The 17,132-nt window shown below is 39.8% G+C and overlaps 1 protein-coding gene across 8 annotated transcripts in view; it reads left to right on the forward strand.

The window, feature by feature from the left end:
* Positions 1-16,279, forward strand: part of FBXW11 (F-box and WD repeat domain containing 11) — a 122,877-nt gene extending 106,598 nt beyond the window's left edge. For 7 of the 8 annotated variants that reach the window (XM_073889944.1, XM_073889955.1, XM_025867037.2 and 4 more), the window contains 5 exons: positions 2,549-2,667; positions 4,824-4,934; positions 5,855-5,933; positions 6,992-7,177; positions 13,701-16,279. In XM_073889944.1, coding sequence (XP_073746045.1) covers positions 2,549-2,667; positions 4,824-4,934; positions 5,855-5,933; positions 6,992-7,153 — 471 coding nt within the window. In that variant the 3' untranslated portion in view covers positions 7,154-7,177; positions 13,701-16,279. Of the gene's footprint in view, positions 1-2,548; positions 2,668-4,823; positions 4,935-5,854; positions 5,934-6,991; positions 7,178-7,683; positions 8,279-13,700 lie in introns of those variants that run through there. The other variant, XM_073889951.1, reaches the window with a different exon arrangement.
* The last annotated feature ends 853 nt before the right edge of the window (positions 16,280-17,132 follow it).

Here is a 17,132-nt window from a genome sequence, read left to right on the forward strand (position 1 = left end):
GAGGCAATCCCATTCTCCATGCTTCTGGAATCATAGGCAAGATAGGAGGAAAGGGTCATGGGTCCAGGATACAGAGCAGCCCTCTATTGCATGAAATGACACTGTTGATCACATTTTTAAGGGGAAGAGAACTAACCTGTGGAGCATGTGCTGTGTGCTAGGAGATTTTCATTACTGTGTCACTCTGTCTTTTCCAGCACTCTGTTGAGGTAGATATTGCCTCCATTTTACAGAGGGGGCTCATAGAGTGAAGAATTGGGCCGACCACACAGCGAGTTAGTGGCAGAGCTGAGATTTGATTTATTCATTATTCACTTAATTTTGAGAACCTGCCATACCATAGACGCTGGGCTGGATGCTGCAGATATGATAATGAGTAAGACACATTCCTGCCTTCAAGAAGCTCAGTGTGTGGTGGGGGGCAGGCATGAGACAAACAGTTGTAGTCTAGGGTGATTCATAGGATGTGGTAGATGCACTGATTGCAGTATCCATATTTTTTTAATTTTAGTTTCTGTTTTTATAACAACTTTATTGAGATATAATTCACATACCATAAGATTCACCATTTAAAGCCTGTGATCCTAAAGTGGCCTTTAGTATAGTCACAGTGTCAGCCATCACTAGTTTGAGAACATTTTCATTGCCCTCTGTAAAGACTTCGTACCTATTGGCAGTCAACCCCCATTCTCTTCTCCTGGTCCCTGGCAATCACTAATCTACTTTTTGTCCATGGACTTGCCTCTCCTAGACATTTCATATAAATGTAATCATATGATATGTGGCCTTTTCTGTCTGGCTTCTTGCACTTAGTGTAGTGTTTCCACGGTTCATCCATGAACATTGTAGCATGTATTAGTACGTCATTCTCGTTCTAATGACTGAATGAAATTCCATTGTGGATGTACCACGTTCCATTTGTCCACTCGTCAATTGATGGACATTTTGGTGGTTTGCACTTTTTATTTGTTATGGATAGTGCTGCCATAAGCATTTGTGTACAAGTTTTTGCATGGACATAAATTTTCAGTTCTCTTGAAGGTAACTCTGGGTCTCACATTTTGAGGAACTGCCAAAACTTCTTTCCAAAGTGGCTACACCATTTTAAAATCCCACCAGCAATGTGTGAGTGTTTGGATTTGGCTCAGAAAACTTTTTTGTAAGCAGCACCAGTTAGCATTCTAGTGTCTAGTTCCTAGCCCCACAAATCACAAAGGTGGCATCAAACTTTGGATTCCATGGTCTGGAAGCTGGACAAGTAGGGTTTGTATGCAGTCATTGACTCACCGCTCACTCACACCAATTGGAACCAGATCACTGCCTGGAAGTCAAGAGGGTTCGGGCCTTTTTACAAAATAGCTGATGCATAATATCAGCCTGGAGAGTTTCTCCATATCCTTGCCAGCACCTGTTATTGTCTGTCTTTTTTATTACAGCCACCCTAGTAATTGTGCGGTGGTATCTCTGGTTTTGGTTTCCATTTCCCCAGTGACTAATTATATTGAGCATCTTTTCAGTGCTTCTTGGCCATTTTTATATCTTCTTTGGAGAAACAGCTATTTAAATCTTTCACTTAAAAAAAATTTTTTTTTTATTGTTTAGTTGTAAAAGTTATTTATATATTCTGGTTACAAGTCCCTTATCAGGTAAATGATTTGCAAATATTCTCCTCTACCCTGTGAGTTCTCTTTTCATTTTCTTGATGATGTTCTTTGAAGCACAGACGACTTTCATTTTGATGAAGTCCAGTTTATCAATTTTTTATATTTTGCTTGTGCTTTTGTTGTCATGTCTAAGAAACCATTGCTTAATCCAGGATCACAAAGATTTACTCCTGTGTTTTCTTCTGAGAGTTTCATAGTTTCAGTTCTCACATTTAGCCCTTTGATCCATTCTGAATTAAATTTTTGTGTATCATGTGACTTAGGGGTCCAACTTCATTCTTTTGCATGTGGATATCTAGTTATCTTCAACTACAAATGCAGCTGGTAAAGTAATTCAGGGCACTTTGGTTGCTTTGCGTCTCCTTATTTGGCTTGTAATATATTAAGTGTGTCTGTGAACATCTAAGTCTTGCAGACGGTTTCACAAAAGAGGGACTATTTATTCCACATACATAATATTAGGAGTGATGTGTCAAAACAAATGGAGCTGTTCAAGAAACTATGCTGGAAAAGAGGAGGATGTGAAAGGTGAAACTTTTTCACATCAGTTACGTTGGATTTGACATGTCAGCTGGCATGAAAACATAAAATCTGGCCCACACTTTTCCTTCTAGGCACGTGAATGTCTGAACCATCCAGGAGATGTTCTCTTTGTGAATAGCTCAAGGTCTGGAGACTTCACAGCCTCCCTCTGTGTTTCATTCCTGTTTTATCACTCCACAGCCAAGAAAACTACATGCTGGCCAGTCTGTACCCCAGCCTCCGAACCATATTTCATAGTCAAGTATTTTGGTCATTCTTAGAAGCTCTGATTTTTTTTAAAAAGGTATATTGTGAGGGGACTTTTCTGCATTTTCTTAAAATATTGCTAATCTGTTCTACAGGTCTGGAGCACGAGTACCTGTGAATTTGTTCGTACTCTGAATGGGCACAAGCGAGGCATTGCCTGTCTCCAGTACAGGGATCGGCTGGTTGTTAGTGGATCATCAGATAATACCATAAGGTGGGTAGAAGTTGGTGTGCTGACAGGGCAGGCCGATTTTTGCCATATTTTTGACTCCTCTCCCAGTCCTGATGTTTGAAGGACTCCAAGCCTTTGGGGATACTTCAAATAAGAGAAACTTTTATTAATCTGTTTGGCTCTGCATACTGAAGTGGGTAAACTGATTCCCCTAATACACATGTTTTATAACATCAGCTCCACCCAGGATCCCTTAATACCAGAACCCCTCAGAACAGAGGACGCTCTAGTCTGATTGTCAACTTCCCCTTACTTACAGCTCCTGTCTCCCTCACTAACAGCTGGGAGGAGTGTACTTTATTTATCTGTCTGGCGCAAAGACTGCGCTACAGAATCTCCACTCTTGTTTTGTCTTGTATTTTATCTCCCTTTTTCCCTTCCAACACTCAGTGACCTTGCTTTCTGATAAATATGACTATCCTTAAACATTTTATTTATTAAGAACTTCCCTTAGGGGCGCCTGGGTGACTCAGTTGGTTAAGCGTCTGCCTTCGGCTCAAGTCATGGTCCCAGGGTCCTGGGATCGAGCCCCGCATCGGGCTCCCTGTTCAGTGGGAAGCCTGCTTCTCCCTCTCCCACTCCCCCTGCTTGTGTTCCTGCTCTTGCTGTGTCTCTCTCTGTCAAATTAAATAAATAAATAAAATCTTAAAAAAAAAAAAAAAACTTCTCTTAAATATCTATTCACCAATCTTTAGTCACTTTCCCATTGTCCTAACATATGCCAGTAGCTTTTTTGTAACCAAATTGTTTAATGTTTGGGTAAAATAAAGATTGGATTCAAGATAATTTTTTAAAAGAAGGAAGGAAGGAAGGAGGGAATGAAACCACAACATTAGAGCTAAAACTGCTGTGAGTTTTCTTTTATCATTTTAAGATTTAAGGTACTCTGCAAGTCATGTGAGAACCTGAATCTTCGCACATTGTATTACTTAACTATTTCAGCAGTAGATAGTCCTTAATTTTCTCACTGGACTCTCTGAGGTTTTACAGAGTAGTAATGTATATTCCTTTATAGTTTATAGAGGGGGCTGCTTTGGAGTCAGTGGCAGTGCTGAATGGCTCTGTTCACAGTAGATTTAAAGAAGCCATCATCACTGACACTGATGAGAGGATTTGCTGAGGCTGGCTGTGCTCAAGTACTCACGGGGTGGATGGTAAGGGCTGCTGGTAGAGAGGCTAAGAAAGGTTGTTACCGAATTAGTTTGCTAACTTTGTTTTGTAAATGTTAGTTTGCTGTGATTTCTTTTTGCAAACAATGTAGAAAAATGTAAAAATCTCAGTTTTCAGAATTGTTGTATATAAATCACACACCAAGGAAAAGGCTGGATGTAGTCTACGGGTTTATATTTCTGAGACACTTCTTATACCTAATGAGAGGCTCCCACTGGGACCTCATAAACTGGACAACCCTAGTATGCAGGATTATCTAGAAGGGGTGTCCCTAAGCCTCATCAGGAGAGAAAGACCACCATGCTGGTGCACTGGTTCTAACTTCAGTGGACCTCATGGATTCTAGGCCAGAAGTGCCTGGGGTGGAAGCCTAACGCCCCTGGGTATACATAGTGTATCTATCCTCCCCTGACCCACACACATACATGCCTTTTTTTCTTTACTGCCTGTAGTCCGTGCATCCCCCGGAAAAGTCCCTGTTAGACCATTTGGCTACAAGGTTTCATCAATTCAGACATCAAGAGAATGCCTAGGAACTAAATTTAATTGCAGTTTCTTATTTGTTGATCTTATTTGAATAGTAATACATGAACGTGATTTAAAAAACGGAATAAGGAAATACAATGAGAAGTAAGGCTTCTATCCAAATTAGTGTTTTTTTTTTTTTTTTTTTTATCGAAGTAATCTCTGCACCCACCGTGGGGCTCAAGCTCATGACCCTGAGATCAAGAATCGCATGCTCTTCCAACTGAGCCAGCCAGCCGCCCTCCAAATTAGTGCTTTAAAATATACAAGTGGTATAAATGTACATACATATACTTCTGCCTGGATAGCATGGACTGGGAGTGAGACAGAAACAGAGAGGTCCAGGAGCGTGAAAATCACGTGTGGCACGGATACGAGCAACTCAAGGATAGTGTGAATCATGTGTGGGAAGCTGTTTCACAGAGGTCTGTTTTACTTCCAAGGCTATGGGATATCGAATGTGGTGCCTGTTTAAGAGTCCTAGAGGGACATGAAGAATTGGTCCGATGCATCCGGTTTGATAACAAGAGGATTGTCAGTGGGGCCTATGATGGGTATGTATTTCAGATTTTTAAATGCACTGCTGTCACTGTATCTAGAGGGCAAACGGGCGCTGTACATTCAGCAGCTGTGTATGTGCCAGTTCTGTGTTAGATCCTTCCTGTGGTGATGGGTGGCAGATGTTACTACACTGCCTGGTCAAGTGAGGCCACCCAGGCCCAGAAGGATGACTGGTCTTGCCCCAAGTCCTACAGTAGCAGAGCCTCTGTAACTCCTGTGCTTACACTTTTAACCATTACTGTAAACTTTGGGAGTAGCTTAGATTGTGCAGGAATTCAGTTCTTAGCCTTAGCCCTAAGTTAAGCCAGCTGTGTGTGTGTGTGTGTGTGTGTGTGTGTGTGTGTGTGTGTGTTCAGTGATACATTTCCTTTCCCCGTTTGATTAATTGAACAAATACTCTTTAAAAAGCCACATGACTTTAAATGAGCAAATGGCAGCTGTAAACCTTTCAAGGTGACCTTATGTATACTTCACGAATGGACTAGTTGGTCTGTTTATAGTCCTATTATTAACTTAGAGCATTTGCTTAGTTTGAAGAAAGGTATCCCTGGAATTTCATGGAGAGCCCTAGCTTCTGTCAGCAGCACCTACTCAGCCCCAAAGAGCCCCCTGATTAATGAATTTGGTGACATAGATTATCAAGTCAGGAACTGAATTTAGATAGTCTGAAATTGTTTTCTTGTCTCCCTGAAAAAATATTTCTTCACAGGCTCAGCAATTCTGAGAATGTGGAGGTCCTTTTTTTCCCCCAAATCAAGTGTCGTTGGTTTAAATAACTTGTAAAAACATAAGCATGTTCTCCATTCGCTTTTCTAATAGCAGTTCAGATGCACTCCTTTCTGTCAAAGGAGGTGCTTGACAGTATATAAAATAGTAACTTTTCTACTAATTGCAATTTCCTTTTCTTTTCTAGGAAAATTAAAGTTTGGGACTTGCAAGCTGCGCTGGACCCTCGAGCCCCAGCAAGCACTTTGTGTTTGCGCACGTTGGTGGTATGTGATCTGTTGAAATGAGGGCGGTTCTTGGCTGGAGGATGGCTACCTGCAGATAGCCCGGCCTAGGTGTACCACGAGAAAGCTGTGGATCTCACAGTGTGCCTTCAGAGAAATGCACCGTTTTGTTCATTTCGTTTAGCCAAAATCAGAGAGTACTTGACATTTACATTACAGTGAGCTCTTTCCTAAGGAGCATTAATACAACTTAAAATGTGAAAGCAGGCATCCTCATTTGTAGGTGGATTGGTTTCCTCATAGAGCACAAAGTATTTCCTTCCTGTAGATTTGGGAGATTTCTTAATGTGGGTATCTGGTTACATTATATTTTTATAATACAGCACATGTTTGTATTATTATGATGGAATTTCCCCTCAGTCTATATTGTCTGGATTATTGCTTTGGCATATAAAACTATTTTATTTTTATATGTTAATCTTGCTTTAGCAACTTTGGCAGGCTCATTATTTCTAATAGGTTGGTTTTGTTCCATTGATGGGGAGACAGTTGTTTGAAAATACTGATAGATTGTTCTTATTTTCAGTAGCTTTACCTTTGATTTTGGTTTCTTTGCTTCTTGCAGTGATTAGAACATGCAGAACTATGGTTAGGGCCATTCTTGTTTTCTTCTTGATTTTAATGAGAATGCTTCTATTTCACCATTAATTTTGATTTTGGCTGTGGTGGAGATAGATGTTCTTGGTAATGTTAAAAACATTATCCTTCTGGCTCTGCTTTTTACAGTGTATCAAGCATGGGTATTTAATATTGTTGCCTACCTTTCCAAGATCCTTGGTGAAGAGATCACATACTTTTTCTTCTTTGATATATTAATGAGCCAGGATCTCAGATACAAAGATTAATTCAAAGAAAAAGCTTAGAAGGAAAAGCCAAAGTATTTGCTCCTGGGGTGAAGGACAAAGCTCAGTAAACTCTGGAACATTATTTAGGAAGCATGGATAAGTAACTGCCTTTTCAGCCTGTGCCAGGTCACTGATAGTGAGATCTGAGGGATTGTAAAGGTCTCATTTTACTCATCAATTTGTTACATTTCACAGGAACATTCTGGACGTGTGTTTCGGCTACAGTTTGATGAATTTCAGATCATCAGCAGCTCCCACGATGACACTATTTTGATTTGGGATTTCTTAAATGTGCCTCCCAGTGCTCAGAATGAGACCCGTTCTCCCTCCAGAACATACACTTACATCTCCAGATAACAGTCTGCACTTTACCCGTTTCAGGTGAGTACCTCCCCGTGTTTAATCTTGCTCGGTGAATTCACTTTCCCTTTGGGGCAGCGTTGTGATTTGGGTTCCCCATTGGTAGGAACCGAGGTGGTTAGTGTTTATTAGCTGCCTCAGCTTTGCAGAGTTCCAGTATCAGGCTAGATCTTTTTAGTCACATTAAAATAAGGTTGAAATTGGAATCCTACATATTGTGGGTTTTCACACTGGCAGACAACGTGATTCCTGTTTTTTAAACTGTTCTCCTAAATGGTTTCCTAGGTCATATCAATTTAACGCAGGTAAAGTCATTCAAATTCTGTTCTAGGGTGTAGGAATCTCCTTTTTCTCTTTCCTGTTTTTCAGTTCTTTTATTTGAAAAGAAAAAAATCACCATCAACCAAACACTCAAAATTCTCCCTCTGCCCCTGTTAGAATCGACCCACCACCACTGTTCACTAGAAGAGGGATCAAAGAAAGGTGTTTGTTGAGAAAGCCCCTAAAACCCATTCTTCATCCATTAGACACAACAGGTACCCTGGAAGCAAAGCCCTTTGCTCTGGTTACAGGAAAACTTAGAGCCATTGTAACCATTGATGATGGCATGTTTTGATTACTAAGGGTATCCGACCCAGAGGATGAGAAGCCTTACTTGGCTGTGTCCTGGGAACCGATGGCCCTGTTCATCTGGAGCAGTATTTCCAACTGAAAATTTTTCGAGGGGCCAATAAATTCTGTGCATGTTAAACTTTGCAGATGGAATAAATATGTTTGTATTACTGTGTATATATGTATGTAAAGACTGATTAATAAAATTCATATTTATTTTAAATGTTACTTAATACTTAGTGGCTCTTTATCATTATATATTTTCCCATCCATTAAATATTAAAAATGTAAAGGAATTTTATGTGCAGAATTGTGAGATTCTTTTTGATGAAAAGATAGGGTTCCTATGTCACCAAGTTACCACTGTTTCTAATATTTCTTACTTAGGGCTCTTGAAGCCCAAAACAGAGATGTCCAGAAAGTTTGTCTTACCCAAGGGTAAGCCGACTACAGCCAGAGGCCACATTTGTTCCACTGCCTGATTTTATTCCCCTACCACAGCAAGCTAAGAATAGCTTTTTACACTTTTAAATAATTGAAAAAAATTAAAAGAAGAATACTATTTCATTACGCATGAAAAGTATGTGAAATTCAAATTCTAGTGTCCGTAAATAAAGTTTTATTATAGGGACACCTGGGTGGCTCAGTCGTTAAGCGTCTGCCTGCAGCTCACCCGCATCAGGCTCCCTGCTGGGCGGGAGGCCTGCTTCTCCCTCTCCCCCTCCCCCTGCTTGTGTTCCTGCTCTCGCTCTCTCTCTCTCTGTCAAATAAATAAACAGCATCTTAAAAAAAAAAAAAGTTTCATTGTAATAGCCATGCTCATTTGTTTACATATATTGCCTCTGGCCATTTTCATACTTCATTGGCAGAGAAGAATAGATGCCACAGAGATGATATGGCTTGTAACGTCTAAAATATTTATTATACAGCTCTTTGAGGAAAAGTTTGCTGACCTCCGGTCTTGCCCCTGTGCCATCCATTAGTGATAAACCAAGGGTCTGCATCAGGAATGGCAAATAAGCTTTTTCTTCATGCTGGCTGAGTTTGATCAGCCGTGCCTGGCTGGAGTACTGCCTTTGGAAGGATTCTGGGACCCTATATGGACCCCAAAGGGATAGGTGCTGTGATGGGTTGTCAGTGTCTGCCTGGGTGTGGGAGGTGAGCAGTAATGACCTGTAAGCCGCACATACATAGCTGCTGTTCCTGGTCCCAAGTGTGTTCATACCATCTCTCGTGATAGTGACCATCTGCTTGCTACTTTCTCTCTGGATAGATTCTTCATAAGTTGAAAAACCCTTACGGCAGAATTATTACATTTATTGAATAGAGTCTTAAAATAGATAGTATAGGGAATTACAGAGGAAGAAGGCAAGGATCTCTTGAATGATTGCTCCTCCCCACTTCAACCTCCCTTCCCAAAAATCCTAAGGAAAATACAGGGAAGGGGGAATGGACCCAGATGAAAACTGGTTTCCCTCCTGGTCTTTCTTCTCTCTCTCCCACTCTCCATTCTGCTCTCAGGATCTTCTTAAGCCCTGCCCTTGCCATCCTCGCCTTACTGGCTTCCTGTTGTCTTCAGGATTGAGGTTCAGCTACTTCACTTAGCTGACAGGTGTTTCAACATCTAGCTGTTACTTTCTGTCCTCACTGTCCACCCTCCCCCCTGTGTCCCAGTCTCCCAGTACTCCCTTCCGAAAACCTAGAGTGGCAACCAGACTGAATTCTGTTTCTCTAATTACATTACAATAGTGCAGACCTGTACCATCTCCCTCCCCTTGTGTGTGTTGTTATGGCTTTTAGACACCCCCACCTTTGCCCCTGTACTTCATCTGACTTAATTTATTATTCGATACTGAAATAGTTTGTATGCCTGTCTCCTTCCCAAGGCTGAGGAGCTCCTTTTATTGGGGAACTCCATTGTTCAGTAGCGTGCTTAAGTGTATTGTAAGTGTTTATTGATGTTTGTTGGGCAAGTGACAGCCGGGGCCAGAATGACCTATTTGTGTTTTTTCTCCTAGGCCACATAAGAATTTGCCCTTAAACAGATTAAGTGTGTGACAGCTATAGTGTATTCCTGCAGTCATTTTCAGCAAACATAAAGATACTAACTCAGTAAAAAATTGGACTAAGTCACCTGAACTGGCAGGGTCAGGTACTAGATAGGTTCCGTACATAGACAGGTAGCTAGATGTACAGGCCTCCCTCTGCCCTGCCCCTGTTGTTGTTTCTTAAATAGTTTTAATTGAGGTATGATTTGTGTAAAACTTGTACTCATTTAAAGTATATCGTTTGATGAGTTTTTACAAAGGTATATAATCCCTGAAACTACCTCCACAATCAAGATAAGAACATTTCTGTCACCCCAAGAAGTTCACTTCTGTCTCCTTTGTAGTCAAAGCCTGACCCCTTCCAGCCTTAGCAAACACTGACCTGCTTTCTGTCACTAGATGAGTGTGTATTTTCCATAGCTGCGCTGTTCACTGCAGTAGTCAGTAGCTACTTGCGGCTATTGAGCTCTTGAAATGTGGCCAGTGTGACTTAGGAATTGAATTTTAAATTATATTTTAATTGAATTTAATTGAATGTTTAATTGTATTTAATTATACCTTACTTAACTTTAAATTTAAATAGCTGCATGGAGGTAGTGATTACTATTTGGACCAGCATATCTTTGATCCAGTTAAGAGTTAATTTTTGTGTATGGTGTGAGGTGAGAACGTCATTGGTCTTTTTTAATTTTTATTTTTTAATAGCTGTCTAGTTGTTCAGCACTATTTGATTCCTTTTCCCATAGAATTTGCTTTAGCACTTTTGTCCAAAAATCATTTGACCCCTTATTTGTAGGTCAATTTCTGGACTCTATTCTAAATCCACGATTTATGTGGCTGTCCTTTTGCCAATACCATAGGGTATGATAATCTTCCAACTTAAAAAAAATTGTTTTGACTATTCTAGGTTATTTAGGTTTTCACATTCAGTTTTGAATTAGATTGTCAAAATCTGTGAAGAGGACTGCTGGGATTATAATTAAGACTTCATTGAATTATATCTTTTGGGGGGAGAATTCTCACCTTAACAAACGTTGAGTCTTCCAATCCGTGAACATGGTATATCTCTCTATTATTTAGGTTTTTCAGTTTCTCTTAGGTAGTATGTTGCAGGTTTTAGTGTAGAAGCCTTGTATATCTTTTGTTACACTTCATTCTTTTTCTTTTTTAAACTATACGTTTTCATCTGCATATTGGTTTAGCTGCATCCTGCCTCTGCTTTTATTTTTCCACATAAGGGAAGCACATAAAATAGGACATGGCCAACTGCAGCTATGTCTGAGCTTCTGGAATAATGGATAGGTTCAGGGGAATAGGTGTATCTGAAAACAACTTAAGCGTAACTCTTTTGTATTTTTGTTATGTGTTTTTGTCTTTATACTCTGTTTAGAGAGGCACGTGATAAAATCCAAGACATCCATAGTATGTTTCCCCTCTCTGGCATATTTAATAGATGAAATTTAGAACATAGTAAACTTTCACAAATTGGACAACTTTTATATATTACTTTAAAGTGCCCTGAAACAAGATTTCTTTGGTTGAGAAATGAAATAATGATTGCCAGTGGTGTTTCTCTCATTGGCTGTGGTGGAAGGGAAACTGGTGTTACTTCTAGGCCTTCCTCCTGCCTCCTTTTTGGGAATCTCAGAACAACTGCCCTTGTTATGATCCACAATTATAAATCAATGGAAAAATCTTATCTGCTCTTTAAGCAGCACAAACAATGAAACCTCAAATGTGTTTGTCTCTTCAAAGTGAATTACTTTTGACAACCTTGGCAGTCAGCTCTATAGATTTTACTGCTCTTTTCCAAATTCTTTTCATTTATTGTAACATGAAAAAATTATTACCATGTGATACTGTAAGATTTATGCATAATAAGAAACACTACCCTAATGATGATTTAACCTTGCAGTAAAATATTCAACCCTAAAATATAAGGTAAGAGTATTTCTGTGTCAGGAAATTTAGCAATAGATTTATTTGCTGAGTCATTTTTTTAAAATTACTAACTCCTAAGAGCCTAATATATACAGTAGCTCTCTTTTTTATTACAAGACAATATATGATCATTATTAGGAAATCAGAATAAGTAGATAAGCCAAAAGAAGAAAATAAACTACTCATGGCTTACCATTGTTAATTTCCTTGTATATGTCCTTTCAGGCTTCTTAAAATTATGGCTGAGAACTATACCTCTTTTTAAAATACTTTTTTTTTCATTTGTTGCAAAACTCTTCTATGTCCATAATGTCAGTATTGTTTAAATTACCATTCCTAATGGCAAAGGTAATAATCAGTTGTGTGGATAGGCCCTGTTGTTATGTATGTACATTTCCCCCCAGCTTTTAGCTGTTATAAAACACATTGCCATGATCATTTCTTTAGCTTAATCTTTGCCTTTTTTTTTTTTTAAGATTTATTTTTTTTTATTTGAGAGAGAGAGGGCATGAGCGGGAGGGACAAAGGGAGAGGGGGAGAGAATCTCAAGCAGACTTCGTTGAGCACGGAGCCCGACTTGGGGCTCGATCTCACAACCCTGAGATCATGACCTGAGCCAGAACCAACAGTCGGTTGCTCAACTGACTGTGCCACCCAGGCACCCATAATCTTTGCTTTTGTTACCATTAGATAAATTCTAGAAATGTCTGCAGTGTCTAGGTTAAAAGGTAAGATGTTTAAAGACTCGGATGCACAGAGTCACATTACTCTCCAGAAGAGTTAAGTCATTTTACTTTCCCACCAGCAGTGTTTGAGAGTGCCTACTTCTTATCTGTGCGCGTTACTATTTTACAAATAATACTCTTAAAGATCCTTCATGTGAAAACAGCAGTGAAGGAAATTAAATCTCTCTTCAACTCATTGAGAAAGATTTTTGATCTTTATGAAAATTGACAACCTTTTAGCGAAGTTGCCTTTAAAAAAACACACAAGCTTTAAAAAAAAAATCCCTTTTTTTGTCAGAGAATTTTAGACATAAAGGTAACTTTTAAATCTTCTAGGCCGGTGGTTTAGTGATGTGTTTGGAAAGGATTGTGACCCATTAGAGATTGTGAAATCTTTTTAATGGATTTTGACTTTGTTTTGATGAAATTTAGAATAGAAAATGTCAGCCTGCATTGTATGTAGTAATGGTAAGTTTAGGTACGTGCGTGTGTGTGTGTACATATTTATCTACATGGATGAATGTAGAGATTATTACTAAAATGTGTTTCTGACTCAAGGTCATGGTCAAAACAATGTGTAACATTCAGTAGTCTTTCCCTCTACACTGTATTGTCCTTTTATAAATGATTTATTTAAAAAAGAAGTAACTTCTGATTAGCATTCTATTTAGAAGGAATACTTTATTTACTAGCTTTTTCATATTTTTGTTTTACAGTGATAGGTGAGGGCTCTCAGGCAGATACGAGACCAGCCCTCGTAGGCTCTGGATGTCATAAAAGATAATACTAAATATAAAATCTAACGTGAAGCGTATTTTGTTATATGCCTAATGTTTAGCGGCAGGCACTGACAGTTGACAAGTTATAGGGTCAGTCATCTCTTCGAGTCCGCTCTCTGTCCCTTAATGGCTAATGCTTTGAACTAAGCAGTGTCTCTGAGCCTTCATTCTCTTATTCATCAAATGATATCATAGTTTCTACCTCATAAGATTGTTGCAAGGTTTAAATAAATACGATGCCTGGTATGTATTACACTCAGAACAACTTGCAAGCTTTTATTTTTGATGCTGATTACATTTGAAACTCAGTACCGTGTCATGTGTGCACAAGTACATGTCTGTGTGGATGTGGACGGACTGTGGTGTATATCTCCATGTCTAACCAGAATATCCATCCATACGCCTTTGTTTTTTGTTTTGTTTTGTTTTGTTTTCCCAGGGTTTCCTAGTCTTGAACTACTGGCTACATGGCTACCAAATGCCTAAGGGAGTTCTTCACAGCTGAGTTATGAAGCTGGAATTGGTTCTAGACGCTGGGTAGATGCAAAGCAGCCTAACTCTTCCAAGTACCAACATTTCTCACCTCCGATTCCGGCCTCTACTTTGAGAAGGATACCTTAGCTTCACCGACTTCCAGTAGAACAGAAGCCCATTTCCTCCCCCCATCAGTGAAAAAAAAAAATCTAATGCTTCAAATGTAAATTGTTCATATAAAAGGAACATACAGTCTGTTTTACAGAAGTAAATCGACCATCAAGAGAAGACTGGCCTCTAATTTATATTGCTTTGCACTTTGGTCTGATATTAAGAAACAGCATTCTTCTTTGGTGAAATTTTGGGTGCCAAACACCTACCCAGAATGTCCAGGGCTTTCCTTTTCAGAAGTTAGCATTCTCCTTTTGACCGTCCAAGTCATTATGAATTCTGACCTGTGTTAGGAACATGTTGGACAATGGAAAAATTTCTCTGGATTGTTTTAGTAATATTTTTTGGATTATACTTCCTTTCTGTACCAATTTCTTTTAATTTAAAGAACTATAAGCCAGGTTATATTATCTCCCAACAGGTAATATAGCTCTTTTCTTTTATTAACTGTTCTCTCTGTACCCCAGCCATCTCCTGATAATTGGTAGAGTAACACTTTTACACGTGTGCTTGCCTCCTAATTTAAAATACTGTATCCGCATGTAGATATAATGTACATAACAGTTTAACCTCAAGGTTGCTGGAGTCAGGGCCCCTGTGCCTGAGACACTAATACAGAGTGTGTTCGCACTTAGCCATGGGCTGGGCTCAAGAACCTGATACCAGGGTTGATGTGGATTACCCTAGGACCCTTCCTGCAGTATTCATATGGTATTTTTATTTTGTCATTGTCATTTGTGTGTATGTGTGTGGTGTGTGTGTTTTTAATGGGAATCTTGTTTTAAAATGTAATTTCTAAAGTTTAACACAAAATGTTTTATTCGTTGTGTAGCATATATAATAGAGAGGTACCTTAAAATTTTTTTGTTTGTCTTCTCGTCATAAATACTCCTGAGTACTAGTGGTCACTTCCCGTGGTATTCATTTGACTTTACTGTCAAAGATCATTATTCTGTGCATTAGTAACCCTGGAAAGGGAGGAACAAGAAGGCCCTATTGACTGGGTTTCGTGGCTCTGGAATGCATGCATCCTGGCATGGATGTCGCATCCTCACCAGGGTGTTAACAGGGCCTGCTTATAATGTTGGAGCACGTTATACAGGTCAGGTTGGTTCAGAGGCCCATCTCCAGTGGAAGGGTACTCCTACGTGGTGCAAAGCTTCAAGCTCATGAATACCATTCCCGTCGTCTCTGGTGTCACCTGCTGCTGTGGCCCTGGCAGGTTCTCAAAACTCCCAAGTGCTCTGCAGCCCGAATGTGTGAATGGCACTATCATGCTGACCGTGCACGGAAAGGACTTTGGCATTCGGTTGGCACTCCTTTTCCCTTGTTCAATATTAGGTTCTGATTTGCCCCTTGCCATTGTTTCCAAAGATTAAGGACTGTCAGTAACATTTTCAAGGACCAATAAGAACCTCCTGTTGACTAAACCTCTTCCCGTGGAAGCACACTCTACTACTAAAGGGAAGGGCCCTGGGCTCTGTTTTGTCCTTTGCATTGAGAACGGTGTGGGGATCAATGTGTGTGTATGTGATTTGTTTCTTGGGTTGGCTTGGCTTTTTAGTTTTTCTTTTTCCTTTTCTAAAAATACATCCTTTCCTCCCACATGTTACCAAATTAATTTCTATTTTTGAGCAGTTGAGTCTCCAAGTGTAAAAAAAAAAATAAGGAAATCTCTATTTGTGAGGTAAATGTTGTAAGCTTGACAGTGGTTGTGGAAGTGAGTTAACTTTTACCACTCTCCACATGACAGCTTTATATCAAACTGGTTAGGAGAGCCCAGGGGTGCGGGAGGGGCGGGGGGAGAAGGCAATTCTTCTGAACGAATGGACTTTTTGTTGTTGTTTTTGCATGTTTAATATAGAAGTTCTTGTTCCTTGGGAGATCATGGCCTTCGAATATGCACACAACCTTTGAATTGTGCCTACTAAATTATAGCAGGGGACTTTGGCACCCAAGGAATTCTGACTTTCTGGGATTATAGTAGTAATTCCCAGCCGTACCCTGGACTTTATTTTGCTAACCATAATTGAGCAACTGTAAATTACTGCTATATTAATGTTTTAAAGCACTGGGATAGTCTAATTCTAACTTGTAATTAATTATGTTTGCCAATTATCTGTTTGAAATAAATTTGTGTCTGAACAGCTATGGAAACTGTTAAATTGTACAGATATTATTCTTGACAGCTTTGTACTGTGGAATGTGCTTAATAAAAAACAAAAAGTTTGACTTTTGTCCAATAAATTGCTAAGTAATGTCAATAAATCAAGTATGAGTATTATGCAGTACACCTAATCTGGCTTCATGCAATTGTTACTTCAGCTACTAATTCAAAGCCAATACTCTTAATAAAGTGTTGCAATACTCTGATGCTCTGTTAAGAAATTTTTCAAAAAACTGTTATGTTCTTTCAGTAATTCATTGACATACCATTAAAGTTGGTAGTTCTAAAAAATCATCTGCTCTGTAAAGTGGAGTTGAAAGCAGACTGCTTTCTGGCTCTTGGGGGGTTTGTGTGCAAGAATGCCAGTGCCTGCCTGGGGGTGTTTCGCTGAAAGCTCGCTTTCACCTCAGGACCTGGGAGCTAGCTTCCCATAAGTTCTTAACTGCTTCACGGGTTACTGGAAAAATAGGAAGGGGGCCCCCTTTGGTGTCCTGAGTGGCTCTGAGGGTGAGCGGATCCTCTGGTTCTGGAAGAAGCAGGTGGCCATGTGAGAAGCGCCCTTGCTGCCTGCTCCCTGTGAGCAGCGGACGTGGAATCGTCCGTTTCCCACGCTCGCAGATGCACACGTCACGGGTTGAAGACTAGCGGGTTGAGGACTCCAGTGGGTGGAATGCCATTGGCGTGTGCAGGGTTCTGCTCCGAAGTCCCGGGTAGTAGCGGAGGTTTCCCGGTAACTGGTTCTCCCCCCATGAGCCCACCAAGTTGGTAACGTGGACCTTGGGGATGAGAGTACTTATATACAGTGTTGCCTCCACCCGTTTTTCTTGTAAATGTTTTAAAAATAAGTAATATGCATGTGGTTAAGAGAACCTCTTTGTAAGCCATAAGAAGACTAAAAAGTGATACTTTCACCCTTGACCTTCAGTCCCCCACTCGTCATCATCCAGTTTTTTGTATATCCTTCGACAGTGAGTAATACTCTGTGTATAGCAGGCTATGTGTATGTATATACCCATGTGTATATGATACATGTACACACCCCACCCCACCCCTCCTAAC

The sequence above is a fragment of the Callorhinus ursinus genome, unplaced genomic scaffold (assembly GCF_003265705.2).
Source record: "Callorhinus ursinus isolate GAN/ISIS: 27379988/994484 unplaced genomic scaffold, GSC_fseal_2.0 scaffold3, whole genome shotgun sequence".
In the NCBI taxonomy this organism is placed as follows: Eukaryota; Metazoa; Chordata; class Mammalia; order Carnivora; family Otariidae; genus Callorhinus; species Callorhinus ursinus.